At 42.0% G+C, this 20,126-nt stretch overlaps 2 protein-coding genes across 2 annotated transcripts; both read right to left on the reverse strand.

The window, feature by feature from the left end:
• Positions 1–227: 227 nt before the first annotated feature.
• Positions 228–7,518, reverse strand: LOC142657841 (peroxiredoxin-6-like). Its single transcript, XM_075833282.1, has 5 exons — positions 7,208–7,518; positions 3,122–3,278; positions 1,424–1,570; positions 1,064–1,210; positions 228–840 (listed from the first exon to the last, which is right to left on the reverse strand). Exons 1-5 carry the CDS (start codon positions 7,297–7,299, stop codon positions 709–711), a joined length of 675 nt encoding a protein of 224 aa, XP_075689397.1. The 5' UTR covers positions 7,300–7,518; the 3' UTR covers positions 228–708.
• A 2,850-nt stretch (positions 7,519–10,368) lies between these two features.
• LOC142657151 (peroxiredoxin-6-like) lies at positions 10,369–17,922 on the reverse strand. Its single transcript, XM_075832200.1, has 5 exons — positions 17,799–17,922; positions 14,887–15,043; positions 13,062–13,208; positions 12,095–12,241; positions 10,369–10,578 (listed from the first exon to the last, which is right to left on the reverse strand). The coding sequence occupies exons 1-5, from the start codon at positions 17,879–17,881 to the stop codon at positions 10,450–10,452; spliced, it is 663 nt and encodes a 220-aa protein (XP_075688315.1). The 5' UTR covers positions 17,882–17,922; the 3' UTR covers positions 10,369–10,449.
• Positions 17,923–20,126: the final 2,204 nt, after the last annotated feature.

Raw genomic sequence — 20,126 nt, forward strand, 5'->3', positions numbered from 1 at the left:
TGATGACAGCTGAATACTTTGCACCAGGGCCCTCACCTATCTAAATGTCAGATAGATCTCAGGGACATATCAAATGTTTGAAAGAGCGGTCACTCTAACCCTTGTCTTCAAATATGGGAAAAGGGATCTCTCCAATTAGTGGACCAACACATAGGAGTAGGTTCATAGACTGCACCTACAAAACATAGTATACTGGTAACATTTTATATTAGACGACTGAGATAAAGTTGGTGTAAGTCACAGGAGACTTTATTAAACAATATTGCAGCCAGCCCTGAATGGTGAAGGTAAATCAGTACTGCATAGAGAGATCATACAAAACGAATGCATAGTTTTTTTTGGCAGGGGTGAAAAACAGATTGCAATTACATTGTAGTGAGAAAGGCACGGTGTTGGCATATGGCTGACCAGGTCTTAACACTCGAGAAGGTTTTGGTCAGGATGATTGGAGGGAAAGAGTCCAAACATTTGTCAGGTAATTAAGGTTGAAAAGATCTGGAGAATAATATCCATTATCTGGAGTGCCTGATATACTCAAACCCTTCTTATGAGGAGGTTATAGACAATTTAAGGTGTGTGCAATACAATGTCTAAGCATTAAGATGGTGATCTAATCGCTATTCATTACTCAACACTCCTTCAGCTGTTCATTAAGAGGACAATCAGACAAAGCCAACTTGATTTCATCTTCCTAAACCAAAGGAATCTTTATTTTGGTTGTGCTGTATATCTCAGGTATTTCTTTCCAGAAGGAAGTTCTTTGGTGAAAACGCCACAGGTGAAGATCTTACTAGCTTCTGCCTCAGGAACATTTGGAGGAACCATAACTCTGTCGCCAGGCTAATAGAAAGTGGGAAGAAAATCCCATTAAGTCATTTGCATAAATACCTCGATCAATACTCATTATCTACACAAGGTGGAAAATAGGACTTGTGCCACATACCCTTTCATGACCAGGTAGTTGTGCTGGTTGTCCAAATTCGCAATTAAAGAAGAAGCCGCCGCCCCCACCCCATAACCCTTTTGTTTTATTAAATAGCATTCCCAGCTTCATTGTTATTACCTTCCAGTCTACAGGCGTTGCCACATTGTGGTGTGCCGTTAGCTGAAGGGAGTCCACAACCCTCAAGATCTCATCAAAATTTCTACCAGTTGTTGCTGGATATAGGATTGATAGCTTCATTTTCTTGTCTGGGCCAATGATGAAAACCTAGGGACAGAACTCCGCAAGTCATTCCATACACATTGTGGTCATAGATATTGAAGAAGTCTAGTATATGTTCAAGTTAATACATTGTGTGCATGATACACCACCACTATTATACCAGGGCTATATGGTAATATTTGGACACCCATGAGTAACGGCAGAATCACATTACATAACTTGTGCACAGCCTCGGTTTTCCTAAATTGGGAAACTCACACATCGAGCTGTCACTGGCATGCCATCATTGTCCTTCTCATCAGGATCCAGCATACCCAGTTTTACAGCAAGGTCCCTTTTGGGGTCTGCAATAATGGGAAAAGGTAGCGTCTCTGTGGGCTCCTCACAGTTGTAAGAATTGATGTCCTGCAGGAGACAAAACAGAATTTAAGGGCCTTTTACACTGGCAGATATTAGTTGATGGCACTAGTTTGCTCCTGTCACACGGAGCTATGGATGGGAACGAGCAGTTGTTACTCCGATCGCTCATCCCCATATGTTATCATGTCGGCAGCACGTCTCCCTGTTTATACAGGGGGATGTGCTCCAAATAATATTTAACTTTTTTAAAGCGATATGACCAGCAGATGAGCGAGCGTTTATCTGCTGATCATTCCCTTGTTTACACAAAGCAGTTACGAGCGTTTGTCTGCCAGTGTAAAATCCCCTTTAGTCCGCGTGAAATAAGCAACCGAAGCCGGAAACAAAGCTTTTTTGTTCACTTGGTTGTAACCACAAGCTGAACATGAACTTCCCGTGCACCCGGCATTACAGCTGAAAGGTAGTACATAGATTACATGAACATTTCATAATACTAAAATGGAACTGCAGGAGAAAGTGGCGGAAAACAGTCCCGATGTCACCACCCAAACCATGTCATTCTGCGTTTATTAGTTTTTCCTGCCATCCATGATCTTTCCCTCCTTGGCTGCGAATACCGGCAGAGCTAGAGACCTGTATATGCGGCTTCTACACTGGTGTAGATCCAGCATCTTTAACTAAAGACCACCAGCTTTGGACAAAACCTGTCACCAACATAATACAGCACAACCCACAAATTTAAGTTTAGGGATACTGAAACTATAAAGTTTTCCCTTAAACTGAAGGCTTACAAGATACAGTAGATTAAGGACATTGTATCCCACTGACCATAGCCATGCCATGATCCGAAAACCATGCGGTTGTCAACTGCACGGTGCGATTTATAAAATCCCCATTTGCCAGCTGGCCAAAAGATGCGCTGCCTTTCTTGGTACAGTTGCGGTCCACTTTAAGCTGCAATCGCACATGGTCTTTTTTGAGCCACTCCAAGATGAAGTATGAAGACTCATGTTTCCCCTTTGTATCAACTCAGTTGAATTTTTTTTAAAAGCCAAATAATCTAATATTTCAGTTTAAGGCCTAGTTCAGTTTTTTGGCATTGTTTGACGCGGAAACCACGCCAAGACTGCCGAAATCACTTCCCATTGATTTCAGTGGGAGGCAAAGGAGATTTTTTTCCCCGCAATAGTGCAAGTGGAAGAAATGCTCGCGGGATAAAGCATCATGCCCTTTCAGGCGTCCCAGTCTGAAATCAATGGGAAGCAGAGAGAGTCATTTTTGCTGAGGTTTGTTTTTTTTGCCTGTGGCGCTCAATTGCACCGGCCGAAAAACAATGCAGGAAAAAAAAAAAAAAAAAAGCCATAAACCGACCATGTGTAGTACTCAACATCTTCATGAGCAGGAGACAGCAATTGTGTCTCCTAAATCAGGGGAGACATTCTTGCGGCTTCCCAAGTCAAGCCCTGTGAGAGGTACCCGATGCCACCATCGCCCCCTGGTACGCCTTCTAACAGTTCCCAGCCTACTTTATTTCATCTTTCCACCCATTGAATATTCTACAATTTACATAGCAGTTAAAGCCTTGTGTGTATTTACCTTGCTCCAGCCGAGATGATCTGGCACAGAATCTATGGACAGAGCGATCATACGGACATTGCGTTTCTTGAATTCTGGTGATAACTTCACAGCCCGTCCCAGCTCTGTGGTACAGACAGGTGTATAATCCCTTGGATGTGAGAAAAGAACACCCCATCTAAAAAAAATAAAAGTAACATTAATTGGGGGCAACTTAATCCCATAACCCAAAGACAAACCAAAATGCAGCATTTTGTGACCATAAACACCGGGTTATCCCCAGCTCTCCTAAGAAACCATGCACACAACAAAGCCACATGCATGAATCCTGTATAGCACACCGCAACCACCGAGCCATGGGCACTCCACGCTGCCGTCTCTGCATGGTCTAAGATAAAAAGTTTCAAATCTGTTCAGTGATCAAAGACTGGTAGGTTAAGAAGTGATCAGTGTAAGCTGTAGGTGACCAACAGCTACCAGATAGAAGCTATGAGACAAAGTTTAAGGCCAAGATGCAGGTTGCCAATGTCCCTTTACCCATGTGTGCACGTGTATACACACACACGAACACACCAGTGATATCTTTTTTTTTTTCCATCATTTCACACAGAACGCCCTAACTAAGAATTACAATAATGGGGCTAGGTTACATAAACTAAAGATTTATTGTTTTTGAGCCCCACCCCCACAGACTCATCTGTATATCAATTCAAAACGATAGAGTGGCTTCAGGACCAGTCTGACCGGATTTGGAATACATTTGCCCAGCTCAGGTTCAGCATATAGCACATACGCTTGTGATATCACATCAGACAGAGCATGCAAGCGGAATGAGATTCTACCAAGCGCAGGGGGAAGTCTGATGCTTTAAAGACCCCCCCCCCCCCACATGTTACAGAGAAGCCGTCCACAAACTAAGCCAACACACATTTCAAACAAACACCACTGGCATTCATTAATATTTAACTTGTATTATATAAAACACTCTCAAAGACAGAGCAAAAGTTATTGAGGAGGTCACAATGACCATAACCAAAGTTAAACACTAAGAATAAGGACGAGTGGAAACCTTCTGTACCCCACACTGATCTACTTTAAGGCTTAGGGTGTATTCACGCTGCGCGTTTGCCGTGTTTCAGCCACGCATCTGAAAGCCGCATGGGTTGCAGACGAACTGCAAAAACGCATAGGGTGAATACACACTTATAGGGGGTTGTAGATCAACGCTTCTTAAAACATACCTGTAAACTCAGGTGACTTCACAATAAGCTGTCAGGTGTACATGAGGATTAACTATTTCTGGCCATTATAGGACTTGAATCCGGCATTATTTATTTTTTCAGCAGTTTTCCCCTCCACAGGCTCTCTCCAATTCCGTTGTTTGAGCCAATGGGCGGAGCCTAACTGCTATCATGTCCTCTATATACATAGAAGAGGAGAATCCCGCTCCTCCATCTCTACTTGAAGAGCTCTAGACAGAAAGTCTAATCAACATTACACCAAGTGCAAAGCCTAAGGGGGGTGTCATGTGACAGATTCAAAGGACACCAAATAGAGAACATCCTGGTGTTGTGCTCTTCCTCTCAGGCCTTGCACTAGTTTTGCCCGGAGTCTTTGTGCGCTTACCCAAAATAAACGTTATTAGATTTAAAGAGGCCCGGTCCCCTCTCCTGACATTTCACAGGGAATACAATTACTTACTAAACCATAACAATTCTGGAGCATCTTCTCTTTACTCTTATGATGTGCCGCTCCCCTGTTACACCTACTAAAACTGACAACTGAGGGGGTGTGTCTATACAGTCTGACATTATCCAATCAGTGCTGACAGACTAGGGACACACCCCTTTGACAAGCAGAACATGAACGCCTAGTTGTCAGTTTATTTATAAGTTGCTAGGAGGAACAACACGAATTAGAGCTCTAAGAAGATGTTCCAGGATTGTTATTTCATAGGGAATACAAGTATTTACAAAATTATACGTGTCAGGAGAGAAGACAGGTCCGCTTTAATTTCTAGATATTACAGTCCGATCAGGGCATATGACATAGGGTCCCCCACTCCATGTATTGTCCAGGTCAGAGAGCATCTAATTCTCTAGCGGACTGTTTTACATGGCCACACAGTTATTTAAACGGGCACCATGTAATATTACATTTCCTGCTGTAGGATATGTTTGACTGCAGCATCTCCTGGTAACAGCAGGCCACTAGGTGTTTGAGCAGCTGAATGCCAGGGCAGCTTTATTTTCAGAAGAGTCGTGTATTGAAAGGTATGAGCAATGATTTTCAACGTGGATGTCACAACTATCTTATCTGCACTGGAAGAGTCAGCAAGATGACAGCAGGAGACTTCCTTATGAGCAGGGACCAGGTCAGGGAATCCTGGGAGGGGAGGTGAATTTAGGGCAAAATCTGATTCATCTCCTGTCTGGAGTGTCACATTAAAGGGTTATTTCCATCTCAGTAAAACAATAGGAAAGAGGGGTCTGAAGCTTGCTCACCTCTCCGAACGGTCCTGGCCAATCCAGACGCCAACTTAAACGTAAATAAATTTTCTTAGTAGGTGGAACCAGCACTCATCTGATAGTCTTTTAATTGTAACAGGGTAAAAACTAATTCCAAAAACAGAGCTCCCACAATAAGAATTAATCCATTTGATGAGTTTCTGACTCCAACGAGTCCTTAAAGGGAAAAAGCTGGTTCCACCTACTGAGAAATGTCAGATTGCCATCTCAGAAAGATACAGGTCCCCACACCAATATCTACACAATATTGTACAACAGTTTCCATAACTCCCATAGAACAAAGTGGAGAGAGCCGCACGTGTAGCAGCTTCACCAGGCAGGACAGGGGTCTGGTGACCCCAGTTTGTTATAGGTACCGGTCCCAAAAGCCAGGACCTGCATCTACCGGACATTTATGGCATAGCCTGTGGACATGCTAGGAATATCCAATGAGAATAACCCATCCTTTCATCTATACACACACACCACCTTCTTTAGTGCTGGCAGCATTTGTCACTATATGCCAGTAGCACCTATAAATCCTATAAGATACAGGTGTCACCCACAGGCCACACATAGGGACATAATCATTCTTCATAATGGGCCTGGTTGTGTATAATGAACAATTACAGGGGGAAATCCAGTTTCAGCTAATTAATGTAAACTTTGTACAATTAACTCATACTTCCTGTATTCCTGACCTCTGCTTGTTGTGATTCAGTAGGAACATTCAGTTTTCTTCCAGTGGACAAAATTCTGTCCATGGTCATATGATGGACACAGGTGATGGGGTCATTAGAAGGCAGTTCTGATACATACTGTACCGCGCCCTGCACCTGTGTGTCCATCACGTGACCAGGACAGAGTTTTATCCACTGGAAGAAAACAATGAGGCTACATGCACATATTGCATATACCGCAGGAAATTTCCAGGTTAAAAAAAAAAAAAAAAAACTACATCTAATTGCACATTTAACATTTTGATGCAGGAATCTGTGCATTTTCACGTTTTATTTTAGAACTAGACAGATACAATTCAAACAGAAAACACAAGATGGATACTGAAGGAGGAGGAACGTTTTAGTTCTTTTTTTTTACTCCAGAACCGCACATTGTTATTACAAGGATTATTTGAGTGAAGTGAAAGCAAACCAGGAAGAGGCACAGTGCCAAGTGGAACCCGAGAACCGCAGACTATGCCCAGAGAGGGAGGAGGTCAGGGCCAAACTGAAGTGGGCATGAGGCCGTAGTGTTTTACCGAGTAGAGCCCCAGTTACATGGAGCGATCAGAATCAGATCATACTGTAGGTTTCCATTGTGCACACATGACCTGGGGCATATTCTAAGACACTGCCGACAATACCACGACTAGAACCACAGAGATCATAAGGACACGGCCTGCAGGAGTAGTCTTAGTGTCCCATGTACGGTTTATATATCCAGCCCTCAGAACTACAAGTCCCAGCGGGTGCAAACATCATGCAGTAGACCGGCAAGGCCTCTGTTACCAGCATATAACGCTCCCCTCAGGCGGACGTTTATCTACCATGCAGCCACGTAACAGATCCACTACCTTTTTTTTTTTGTAATAGACACTTACGAGTCTCCTAGGAACTCATGGAGTCTAATTTTGCCGATCGTCGTTTCGGCCTCGAAATCCGGGAAGATATCACCAAGCAGCAGCCCGGGCATGGCGGCGTCCGATCTCAGTGACAGCAGACGTACAGAGAATGCGGAAACTTCTGCAGATTAGCCAGCGCTGGTAGTATTTAGGCTTGCTTGTGTGGGCGTGGTTTTACGCTTAATTGGAGGGGCGGGGATATGATGGTGCCTGTCACAGGAAGGCTCGTGCTCGCCTCGTCTGCGGCACGTGACAAGAAGAATGTATAAAATGTGCTGGAAATACTGGTTTATTATTACCAAATGTTTGGAAAAAAAGTGCTGCATAGTAAACGGCTGCTGTGACGCAACGCGTCCGAAGTCACATAACGGTTAATATTATGGGGCAGATACAGTAAAACGTTCCTGGTTTCCCGTAGCAACCAATCAGCTCTCGGCTTTGATGTCTTTAGCTGCTCTGGAAAAATGAAAGCTGCTCTGTGATTGGTTGTTATGGGCGTCAAGGACAGTGTTAGGGTGCGTTCACACGTGGCATACTTGAATTGTATTCCTAAGGGAAAATTGTCAAAATATTCTGCAGTGCTGACAGATTTCTCTAGTTGTGTTGCAGAATGTTTTCCCAATAAGGCTATGTTCACACGGAGTATTTTGGGGGAGGAATATCTGCCTCAAAGCTCCAAACGGAATTTTGAGGCAGATATTCCTCCCCCAAAATACTCCGTGTGAATAGCAATTATCGCGCCGTTTTTCGCCCGCGGCCATTGAGCGCCGCGGGCAGAAAACACGCTTTCTCCTGCATCCCATTGAAGTCAATGGGAGGTCGGAGGCGGAAGCGCCCGAAGATAGGGCATGTCGCTTCTTTTTCCCGCGAGGCAGTTTTACTGCTCGCGGGAAAAAGACGCCGACGCCTCCCATTGAAATCAATGGGAGGCGTTCTCGGGCCGTTTCTGCCGAGTTTTGCGACGCGGTTTCCGCGTCAAAAAACTCGGCAAAAGACCCCGTGTGAACATAGCCTTAATTGTAGTTTTCCGCAACGTATTTTTACGCTGCAAAAAGACAATGCAAGTATGTAACGTGTAAGCGCGCCATTGTGCAAATTAACACAGTTATTATATCGGTTATATTTATTTAGTTGTTCATTCTAGCTATTTGTGGGGGACACAGCGGTCGGACATTGACGGCCTCTTGAACTATGACGTTGTGGCTGTAATGTACAGCACATTTATTCTATTTTATTATCCACTCATGATATGATGACAATATATTCTTTAGCACTTTACACAGAAAGCTTCATGTATTTGAGTTCACATCTGCGTTGCCCAACGGACTACATGGAGTTATAATAAGGTGCGTTGGGTTTATGTTGTTGCGTCCGTCATTTTGGCGGGAAAATAGACCAGCATGCTGCCCTATTCTACCTGTCAGATATGACCGATTCTTCAATGGAGGCTCCTGACAGGGCCTTAGGGCAGATTCAGACGAACGTGTTTTGCATCCGTGCCGGCCGCGAGGTTTTCACGCGGCTCGTGCGGACCTAGAGAAGTTTATGGGGCAGTGCAGACAGTCCGTGAGTTTTGCGCAGCGTTAGTCCGCTGCGTAAAACTCGCGACATGTTCTATGTGTTTTTCGCGCATCACGCACCCATTGAAGTCAATGGGTGCGTGAAAATCACGCATGCCCCACGGAAGCACTTCCGTGGGACAAGCGTTATTCGCGCAATAACAGTAAAAGAATGAATGTAAACAGGAAAGCACCACGTGCTTTTCTGTTTACAAACATCCAAACGGAGTGTCATAAAGATGGCGGCTGCGCGAAAAGCACGCAGCCGCGCATCCATATGAACAGGGCACACGGAGCTGTCAAGTGCCTTTTGCGCACGCAAAACGCTGCGGTTTTACGTGCGCAAAAACGGCACGTTCGTCAGAATCAGCCCTTATACTGTATTACAAGAAAGTTGCGTTATTGCCCATAGCAGTCCTTTTTTCAGTCACGCCAGTCCTTATCCTCAGAAGGGTTCATAGTCTATCTTGTCTATATCACACACTAGGGCAAACTTCATATAAATCAGTATATATCAGTATATAAATCGATAAACTCATAATAAAAAAACATCATCAACCTATGTGACCTGTGTGGTGGCGTTTTATGAAAAGCTTTTTATGGGCCTTTTTTTGGTGCATTTTTTTAAGCCAAAACCTCATGTCTAAAGTAGGTCCAGTGCTCTTCCGATTTAGAGTGCAGGAGAGTGCACAATATTCGTTTTTCTAAATGACTTGTATTAGCGATTCTGCTTCTAAATACAGCACGGACCGTCTATAGTCTGTGCTGCCGGTGGCTCATAACTTTGCATTAGGAGACAGAGCGTCAATGGCTCCCGTATCCAGACCGGCCACCAGTGCTGTAGGATCACATTATATTCTAGAGCTCTGGCGGTTTTTCTGGATACAGCAGCTATTGACGCTCTGTCTCATAATGCAGAGTTAGGCTGGGTTCAGACAGAGTTTTTTGCAGGAAGAAAATCTGCCTGAGAATTTTGAGGCAGATTTTCCTCTGCCTGCACACCGATTTTCGCTGCGTTTTTCGCCCGCGGCCATTGGGCACCGCGGGCATAAAACACTGCGAAATACACTTTCTCTGCCTCCCATTAATGTCAATGGGAGGTCAGAGGCGTAAACGCCCGAAGATAGGGCATGTCCCTTCTTTTTCCTGCAAGGCATTTTCGGTCATTTTTTGGCACGTTTTCTGATGCGGTTTCCGCATCAAAAAAGTAGTCAAAAAACTCAGTGTGAACCCAGCCTTATGAGCCACTGGCAGCACAGATTATAGACGGTCCGTGCTGTATTTAGAAGCCGAATCACTAATACAAGTCATTTAGAAAAATAATTATTGTGCACTCTCCTGTACTATTATCGTTTTTCAATATAATGTCAGTATAATTGGAGGTACATTTTAAGAACTATATATGCGGTATAACTATTATAGTGCTATAATGTGTCTCATGTACTTGTAAAAGCACAAGTACAAAGAAAAGATTCTACAATATATTTTATATTTCAAGACAATATGTGAGACAATTCAGCAATATCAGTTTATTAGACATGTTTTAGAGAAGCTGAATGATACTTTTCCCGTTTGACCTCATTCTACATCCAGTTTTACTTCGAGCTGAGCGTGCTAGCAGTGCACACTGTATGATTTTTTGTTAGGCGGTTGCTGTTACCATTAGTTTTTTAGTTCACCAAACTGCAAATAATTTTGATGAGAAGGCAGGTCCACCACTTTTCTGTTCTTAACAAATTCCTGAACCTTTTCTGGTGGAAGGGATGCTGGGACAATGATTCTCTTACAAGGCTGAGAATAAAAATAGATTTTAATAAAGAAAATAAAAAAATAATGTCCCTTTATCGATCATGACAGCAAATTGTATAATCAATGGAAAAGATAATTTTCATATATCCACTCATCTCTAATCGGGTGTCATGCGTACTAAGATATTTACCCCTAGAAGCAATGCATACGGCATCCAATGGAGAATGCTAACATTTTCTTTCTGTTGTATTCATATGGAACCCTACTGGAAAAAAACGATGCATGCCTCCGTGTGAAACAGAATGCCTCGTGCACCTCTAGGGGAGCATGAAAAAACAGAGTAGTAGTACGGACGTGTAGATGAGGCCTAAAAGTCTAAAGAGATTGACCTAACAGGACTAACTCTCCCCATATTCTGTATTAGGGCATATGGACCTCAGATAGGGGGTTTTGATCGGTGGGGTCCATGTACTGAGACCCCACCGATCGCTGAAACAAAGGGACAGAAGCGCTAAGCTGAGTGCAATGCCCCTTTGGCTGTGATAGTATAACTTTGGCTCTTCTCGGAGAGGTGGGGTTAGCTGAAGACGGGATCTGTCTCCTAAAAGATCTGAAGTGATCCCACAGCCGAAGGGGCACTGCCCTTGGCTGAGCGCCTGCTTCTGCCTCTCCATTTTAGCAATCAGTGGGGGTCTCAGTACTATGACATGTCACAAGTTTTATGAAACGACATTTACTCCTTAAAGTTTATACCAACCATGATTTCATAATGTATCTGTGTTTCACAAATAGAGCTACAATTCCCCCTTCACACAGACGTATAGTTAAATTAAATTCTGTCTGCCTGCGCCCACCACTAGGGGGAGCTCCCTCCATATGGATTTATACAGTTAGTATTAAAATCAGTGGGAGTCTGTATACATTGAGCTCCCCCTGAAGTTGGATTACATTAGCAAAGGGGGTTGTCAACCCCTTTATGTGATTTGCTAAAACTCCTCACATGAACAGTAGAGTGACTCCTCTCTGCCTGAGACACCTGGAAGCATAATTCACAGCAGAAAAGATATTGGGTTTCTTTTCTTCTCTATGGAACAATTTAGAGAATGAAGATGGTACCTTACATGTCGAGCACTAGAGCCATTAGACACTTTGGTCCCATAGCTGAAAATTACTTCACACTGAACATAAGTCACCTGCAGCTGTATTGGGTACATTTTCTGGGGGTTTAGACAAATTGCTACCCTTGCAAGGGGGTACGTGATACATGTCTAGGGGCTACATGCATTGAATTAGAACATTAGTCCTTGGATTTTTTTCCATAGTAACTAAAAAGACTGTCTATTATTGGATTATCCATAGCTATGTTACCTAATGATCAAATGCACTGAATAGTAGGGAGCGCAGCTCAACTCTGCTCTAGCTTTTTATATGTAGTTTATGTTTACAAAGATTTTTACTAGCACAGAGATGTTTCTTTTTACACACAAGTATATGGTGTTAATACTTTACTATACTTTATTGCCTTGTTATCACAGAAAGATAAGAAACAATTTATTACCTTCCAGTTTACTTCAGATGACAGTCCAGTCCTATGAGTAAGTTGAACAGTGTCTATAGCTCTTAAAATTTCGTCCATGTTTCTTCCTGATGTCGCTGGATATACGAAATAGCACTTGAGCTTCTTATCTGGGCCAATCAATAAAGCCTAGAGAATGGTGAAAGCCATAATGAATATGTAAGTATAAAGTTTACAACAGGTCCTTATATTTTTGGTGTTTCCACTAATTTAACCGGAAATTAGACATTTACATGTTAGGTTCTGTTCACACCAGCTGTATTTTGGTGCACAATATCTGAACTAAAACGTACAGAAAAAAAACATTTTTAGCACTATATTCTAACTATCAAGCAATCCTTAAAGGAAATGTCCACCTTATTGTTTTTTTTAAAACTAAATAGGTTCAAAATGATGTACTGATCAATTTCCTATTACACCTTCATAAGGGCTTGATCTTTGTTTTTCAAAATTAGAGCTCCAAGTCCTTTGCATAGCCATAGAGTTAAATGTTAAAATATTGTCCGTCTGCAGCCACCCCTAGAGGGAGCTTAGGAGTAAACTCCATACAATGTATACATTGAACTCAATAATAAAGTATGTAGTAAGCTCCTCAGCTCCCCCTTGTGGTGGCTTCAGGTAGTCAGCATTTTATTATTTTATTCTATGGTTGTAAGTGGAATCAGGCAATATAGAGCTATGCATTAGAAAAATCGACCCTTATGAAAGATGTTTCCTTATAGCTCTTCCATGTCTTTAAAATACTAGGTCAACCCCGTACCCGGTTTCTTGCGACAGCTTCATTAGAAACTGTTGCATTATGGTTGCAGTCATGTGACTTGCTTGCACTTTTTGTTTTACCCTCTACTTTTTACTTTGCATGATAGTTAAATGCATATGGATTGCAGCTGTCATTCAGCAATATAGTCTATGTGAAGCCCCAGAATGACTTATATGACAAGGTACTCACATGACGAGCTGTCAGTGCTAATCCAGGCTGAGACTTATCGGCTGGTCTGATCATGTCAAGCTTCGCTCCAATATCCCGGGTTGAATCAGCAATTAAAGGGTAGGGAAGGGGTTTTGAAGTATCCTCTTTATTGAAGGCATTAATATCCTTTATGGAAACAAAACACTTTCTAAAATTTCATGATGTAAAAACATAAAGTGCACCCATCTTATAAACAAATGGTCATGGAAATGTATTAGTAGAAGAATGTACTATATATATATATATATGTATATATATATATATATATAAATATATATATATAGCAATAGGTCACAGAAGGACATATTCTGGGACACTATTGGAACTTTAGACATACACATAATACAATGTCAATGCCCGGCACTTCATACAGCTGTTCTAAGTTGATATAAGAGAAGCAATGCTTCCCCTATATCGCTCACGATGCTCAATAATGACATACACCAACATACTTATAGCGGCAGTTCACGGTAGAATGGGAAGCAGCGCTCGCACGAGTGCCGCGGCCCCTTTAAAATAGCTGATTGGCGAAGGTTCTGAGAGTTGGACCCCCACCGATCAGATATTGATAACCTATTTGGAGGATAGGATATTCATTTTCTCTCTCCAAATAACCTTTCTAACTTCCTGGGTTAATGTATGTGTGACATAGGGGAGTTAGATAGAGTAACTATTATTTAAACAAACTTTTGTCATAGAGACATGGCATCGGTGGGTTCTGGGTTCACAGGGCCCCCACTGTGTGCCATGCCCCTTTGGCTCTTCTTGAATGCACATAAAGAGCTAAGGATAGACAGTATATGGCCATTTAATGCACTACACATGATCCGGGGAAAGCCGACAGAAAAATTGTCCATAAGCAGTGTTCCTCTTATGCCCCTTGGTAGTGTAAACTTTGGTGCAGTTTAATTGCTGTGATAAATATAAATGTTCAAGGTCAGTGGATAAAAGGTGTTATGGAACTAAATAAAAAATTGCAATATTATGGATTAAGCAGAAGGTTTGTTTTCATATGTAAATCTCTAAATATCAAATAATATGGGAGCATTGGCTGTTGCTCTGCAAAAAATAAATACAATAAATGCCTTCACATTGTTTTGGAACATCTGCTCACCTGTACGTCTTTTTCGTCCAAAAAAGTGAACAAATTCCATTGCAAGGGAGAAGCGAAACATTTCTTAAATTGAATGTCCACCCCTGAAGGACATTTTGTTTTTATAATCTAAATAGGTTAAAAATTCTGTGCTGATTAAGTTCTTAATATATGTTGAAAATATAAATTATAAATATATATCTGTTTTTCTGATACAGAACTTTAAATTCCCTGCCTAGACAGAGAATTAAAGCATACCATTATGATTGCCTACGGCTACCACTAGAGGGAGCATGGGAGCTTACTGCATACTGTACACTGATCACAGTATGCAATAAGCCCCCTCTAGTGGTGGATGCTGGCAGCTAGGATGTTAGCTATTTCCTTCTAGTTCTCTGCAGGGGATTTGGATCTCTGTATCAGAAAAACTAAGCTTCATCACCTATAAAGATATATTGGGAACTTAATCAGCACAGAATTTTGGACCTAAAAACGACATGGTGTTAAAGGCGGATATTCACTGTAAGGAAATATTTGATCATTTTTCCCTACTCCTGTTTACTAGGATCTTTTTGCACATTTGATGAAAAAAGACATACAAAAGAGCAGATATTTCGAATGCGGTGTGAAGGCATGCTTATAGCAAGTGACAGTATATAATTTTGAATGCCGGACCATATAGTGATTTAAGTTTGGTTCTGTAGTACTCACCTTAACCCACTGAATGTGTTTCTCCTTGGTATCAAAAGATATTGCAATGAGCTTCACATTCCTGTCAGTAAACTGTTTTATTTCCTTGACCATGTAAGCAAGCTCAGTGGTACAAACAGGAGTGAAGACACCAGGGTGAGACATAATAAGACACCAACTGAGAAGAAAACAGGAATTAGAATCTTTCAATATTTTAACTAATAAATAAAATCAGCACACGACTAAAATACATTTTATTCTGAGATCACATAAGTTACAAATGCTTACTTACAACTTACATCGAACTAAATACATCAGCCGCACACATCCCTCTTCTGTCCTGATCATTTCTTTATATATCTTTATAGCGGTTGGATTTTTTATACAGACCTCCAAACCCCCTGCATAGATAGAGTTAGGCCCCTTGCACACGGCCGAAGCCATAATCACGGTGAGTGATTACGGGCATAGCCGGCCGCAGACCGTCACCTGCATTTGCGGGCCGTGTTCCCATTATAAAGTATGGGAGCACGGTCCGTAAAATAAAAAAAATAGAACATGTCCTATTTTGTGCGGATCATTTCTACGACACCTTCCCGTGGGCCATAGTAATGAATGGATCTGTATTTTGATCCACAATTACGGTCCGTAATTGTGGATAAAAATTACGGTCGTGTGGATGGGGCCTTAAACTATACAATTCTGCAGCCACCAGTAGAGGGAGCTTAGAAGCTTACTACACACTGTTTATTATTGGGTTTAAAGAGGTTGTCCCACTAACACATGTATATCCTTTACACAGGATAAGGGATACATGTGTAATTGCTGGGTGTCCGACCGCTGGGACCCCCAGTGATGAGGAGAATGGAGGACCGATAGTCTGCCGAAGTGCTCCATGAGAATGATGCGCATGCACAACCAGAGCTCTATTCATATCTATGGAGCTGCTGAAGACAGTGGTCCTGGAAGTCCTATAGAAATTAATGGCGCGCTGGCCGAGCATGCGCACCATTCTCATGGAGCACTTCGAGGGACTTTCGTTTCCCCACTCTCCTTGTCGCTGGGATCCCAGCAGTCACACCCCCAGCAATCACACATGTATCCCTTATCATGTGAATAGGGGGATACATGTGTTTTGTGGAAAAAAGGTTTTAATGTATAAAAGAAATGCAGTAATCACCTATGCTCCCTCTAGTAGTGGTTGCAGGTAGCTAGAACTGTATAATTTAAAGGGGTTGTCTTATGAAGACAAGCTATTTCCATATGCTCCATTAGGGGATACAGACTTTATAGATGCAGGTTTCCCACTTGGCACCCGCTCTATTAGCCAGAGTGAAGAATAAAGAGCGGCTCTCGCACTTGCGGACCTAGCCCGTCCATGTATTACATGGAAGGCCATTGATTTTGCTGTATGGCTAAGGCGCAAACCCTGCCATTGTTAAAGGGTTTTCCAGTCCTAAGAAATTAAAGGCCTATCCTTAGGATAGGCCATTAATACCTGATCAGTGTAGGTCCGACTCCCAACACCTCCGCCGATCAGCTGTTTTGAAGGGGCGGTGGCGCTACTTACCCTTCATTTCAATTTGCTCGTACTGTGAATTGCCGACGGACTTGTAGCGGCGGTTCACAGCATTACAGCCTTCTTCCATTCAAGTGAATGGGAGAAGGCTGTAATACTGTGAACCGTCACTACAAGTGTGTCGGAGATTCACAGTACGAGCAGTGACAACAATGAAGGGGAAGCAGCGCTCACATGACTGCCGCAACCCCTTCAAAACAGCTGATCGGCGAGGGTGCCGGGATTCGGATCCCACCGATCAGTTATTGATGGCTTATCCTGAGAATAGGCCATCAATTTCTTAGGACTGGAAAACTCCATTAACAACTCATTGTCAGGGGTTCCTGAAGTAAGACCCTAAGCAAACAGCAGATGCAGCTTCTGTGTTTTCCTATGCACAGCAGGCTGCTGGGTCCCATCTGATGTTGATACCAACAGAAGGCTTAATAATGCTTGCTGTCAGCTCAGGCAATGACTCCTTCAGCTGCCTTTCCTTTCGGGAATATGCATCTGAGCTTAGCCAGCACATAGCAGCAGTGTGGGGCAAAAATGTAACAAGCAGCATGAAGGGGGAGATGGAGGATTTGATACACCGCTACAAGCTGTGTATCTCTTATTGGGAGGAGTAATGCAAAACAGCTTCTGTAATAGGAAAAGGGGAGGTGAGTTGTACTGAAGACATGTGCATTCATAAGAAGTCAGTACAGCAGGAGATCCCTGGGGGAAGATAGCACCTGACAACTATTAGGCAATTCCCCCACAGCCCCAAGTTTGAACAGATGCAGAGGAGATGAAGAGGATGCAAACCAGCTATGAAGGTTGATGAAAGCACAAGAAGGGAAGCTCAATGGAAAAAACAAGAAGTGCAACTTTTTTTTAATTGCAGATAAATAGTAAAAATCCTGCCCGTGCGATCAGCAGCAGGAGCCTGTCGGTGATTGACAGCTAGGCTTCTGCTGTAACATCCGGGGTCAAATAAACCTCTGTCTAGCGACGGCGACATCTAAGTCGTTAGACAGAAGGAGTAGGCTCTCTCTGTCACCCCATTGCCTTTCCGTTTAGTTCTTGCAGGTAATAATGCCTTGGCATACTAAGTGGGACTAAAAAAAAAAACCAAAGGTTAATAAAGCTTATTTAAAAAAAAACAAAAACGTGGTCTTATTGGATAAAAGTGTTAAAATAACAACATATATTTGGCATTGCCATATAATAAAGCTAACACATCAGATTACCGTAAATTGCACAAAACAATGGTGGGTTATTTTGTTTTCAACCCTACCCCAAAAAAATGGAAAAAAGTTAGACATTTATAAGCACCCCAAAATGTTTTTTTTCTTAAAACATATGTTTCAGGGACATGTCAAGTTGTACTTACACATCTTTAATATAGTCATAAAGTTGAAGAGTGCCCTCTGTTGTTTCGGCTGTGAAGTCTGGAACCTGGTCCCCCAGCAGCATGTTGATGGATCTCTGGATCTCAGCTGCAGTAGGTTGTATTCTAGATGCTGTAGTAAGTGGATAGAGTCTAATGAATGTTTCTCAGCTATTTATAATATATTTTGAGGAGGAGGAGTAAACATTATGGAATAGATACAATTATAGGATTAAAATATTGCAACATTATAAAACCTGAATTATATTAGGTTCTAAAGCTGTAATTAGTTTAGAGTTCCAGAGGACGTTATCTTTGTATTTTGCCTAAAGATGTAGAAGATTGTACTTATTGTGAAATCAACAATAAGCTACACCTAGGAGTAAGGCATCATTGCCGGTTCTGTCCTGTTTATTTGCTTTAGCATCATTTTATTAGGCATAATAACTACCTATTAGCCTTTGCAAGCTCAGCTTTTTTACGCAATGTTTTCCTGATGTACACTACCGTTCAAAAGTTTAGGGTCACTTAGAAATTTCCTTATTTTTGCAAGAAAAGCACAGTTTTTTTCAATGAAGATAACATTAAATTAATCAGAAATACACTCTATACATTGTTAATGTGCTAAATGACTATTCTAGCTGCAAATGTCTGGTTTTTACTGCAATATCTACATAGGTGTATAGAGGCCCATTTCCACCAACCATCACTCCAGTGTTCTAATGGTACATTGTGTTTGCTAACTGTGTTAGAAGGCTAATGGATGATTAGAAAACACTTGAAAACCCTTGTGCAATTATGTTAGCACCGCTGTAAACAGTTTTGCTGTTTAGAGGAGCTATAAAACTGACCTTCCTTTGAGCTAGTTGAGAATCTGGAGCATTACATTTGTGCGTTCGATTAAACTCTCAAAATGGCTAGAAAAAGAGAGCTTTCATGTGAAACTCGACAGTCTATTCTTGTTCTTAGAAATTAAGGCTATTCCTTGCGAGAAATTGCCAAGAAACTGAAGATTTCCTACAACGGTGTGTACTACTCCCTTCAGAGGACAGCACAAACAGGCTCTAACCAGAGTAGAAAGAGATGTGGGAGGCCCCCTGCACAACTGAGGAACAAGACAAGTACATTAGAGTCTCTAGTTTGAGAAATAGACGCCTCACAGGTCCTCAACTGGCAGCTTCACTAAATAGTACCCGCAAAATGCCAGTCTCAACGTCTACAGTGAAGAGGCGACTCCAGGATGCTGGCCTTCAGGGCAGAGTGGCAAAGAAAAAGCCATATCTGAGACTGGCTAATGAAAGGAAAAGATTAATATGGGCAAAAGCACACAGACATTGGACAGAGGAGGATTGGAAAAAAGTGTTATGGACAGACCAATCGAAGTTTGAGGTGTTTAGATCACACAGAAGAACATTTGTGAGACGCAGAACAACTGAAAAGATGCTGGAAGAGTGCCTGACGCCATCTGTCAAGCATGGTGGAGGTAATGTGATGGTCTGGGGTTGCTTTGGTGCTGGTAAAGTGGGAGATTTGTACCAGGTAAAAGGGATTTTGAATAAGGAAGGCTATCGCTCCATTTTGCAACGCCATGCCCTGTGGACAGCGCTTGATTGGAGCCAATTTCATCCTACAACAGGACAATGACCCAAAGCACACCTCCAAATTATGCAAGAACTATTTAGGGAAGAAGCAGGCAGCTGGTATTCTATCTGTAATGGAGTGGCCAGCGCAGTCACCAGATCTCAACCCCATAGAGCTGTTGTGGGAGCAGTTTGACGGTATGGTACGCAAGAAGTGCCCTTCAAGCCAATCCAACTTGTGGGAGGGCCTTCTGGAAGCATGTGGTGAAATTTCTCCCGATTACCTCAGAAAATTAACAGCTAGAATGCCAAAGGTCTGCAATGCTGTAATTGCTGCAAATGGAGCATTCTTTGACGAAAGTAAAGTTTGAAGGAGAAAATTATTATTTGAAATAAAAATCATTATTTCTAACCTTGTCAATGTCTTGACAATATTTTCGAGTCATTTTGCAAGTCATTTGATAAATATAAGTGTGAGTTTTCATGGAAAACACAAAATTGTCTGGGTGACCCCAAACTTTTGAACGGTAGTGTATAATATAAAGATAGCTATATATCATAAGAAACTAAATAAAAAGAAAACAACTGTTCAGAGTGTCTAAGGGTGTACCATACAACTTCTACATTTGTTTGCTAACAGTCCCATGTCTTACCCTTATGTTCTAGGCTGCCCGCTATATTCATTTTAGCAATCCTTGTTTTTCAACTTGAATTAAAAAAAAGGATGCATTGTAAATCTTCTAGTCTATGT

Source organism: Rhinoderma darwinii, chromosome 7 (assembly GCF_050947455.1).
Source record: "Rhinoderma darwinii isolate aRhiDar2 chromosome 7, aRhiDar2.hap1, whole genome shotgun sequence".
Lineage (NCBI taxonomy): Eukaryota > Metazoa > Chordata > Amphibia > Anura > Rhinodermatidae > Rhinoderma > Rhinoderma darwinii.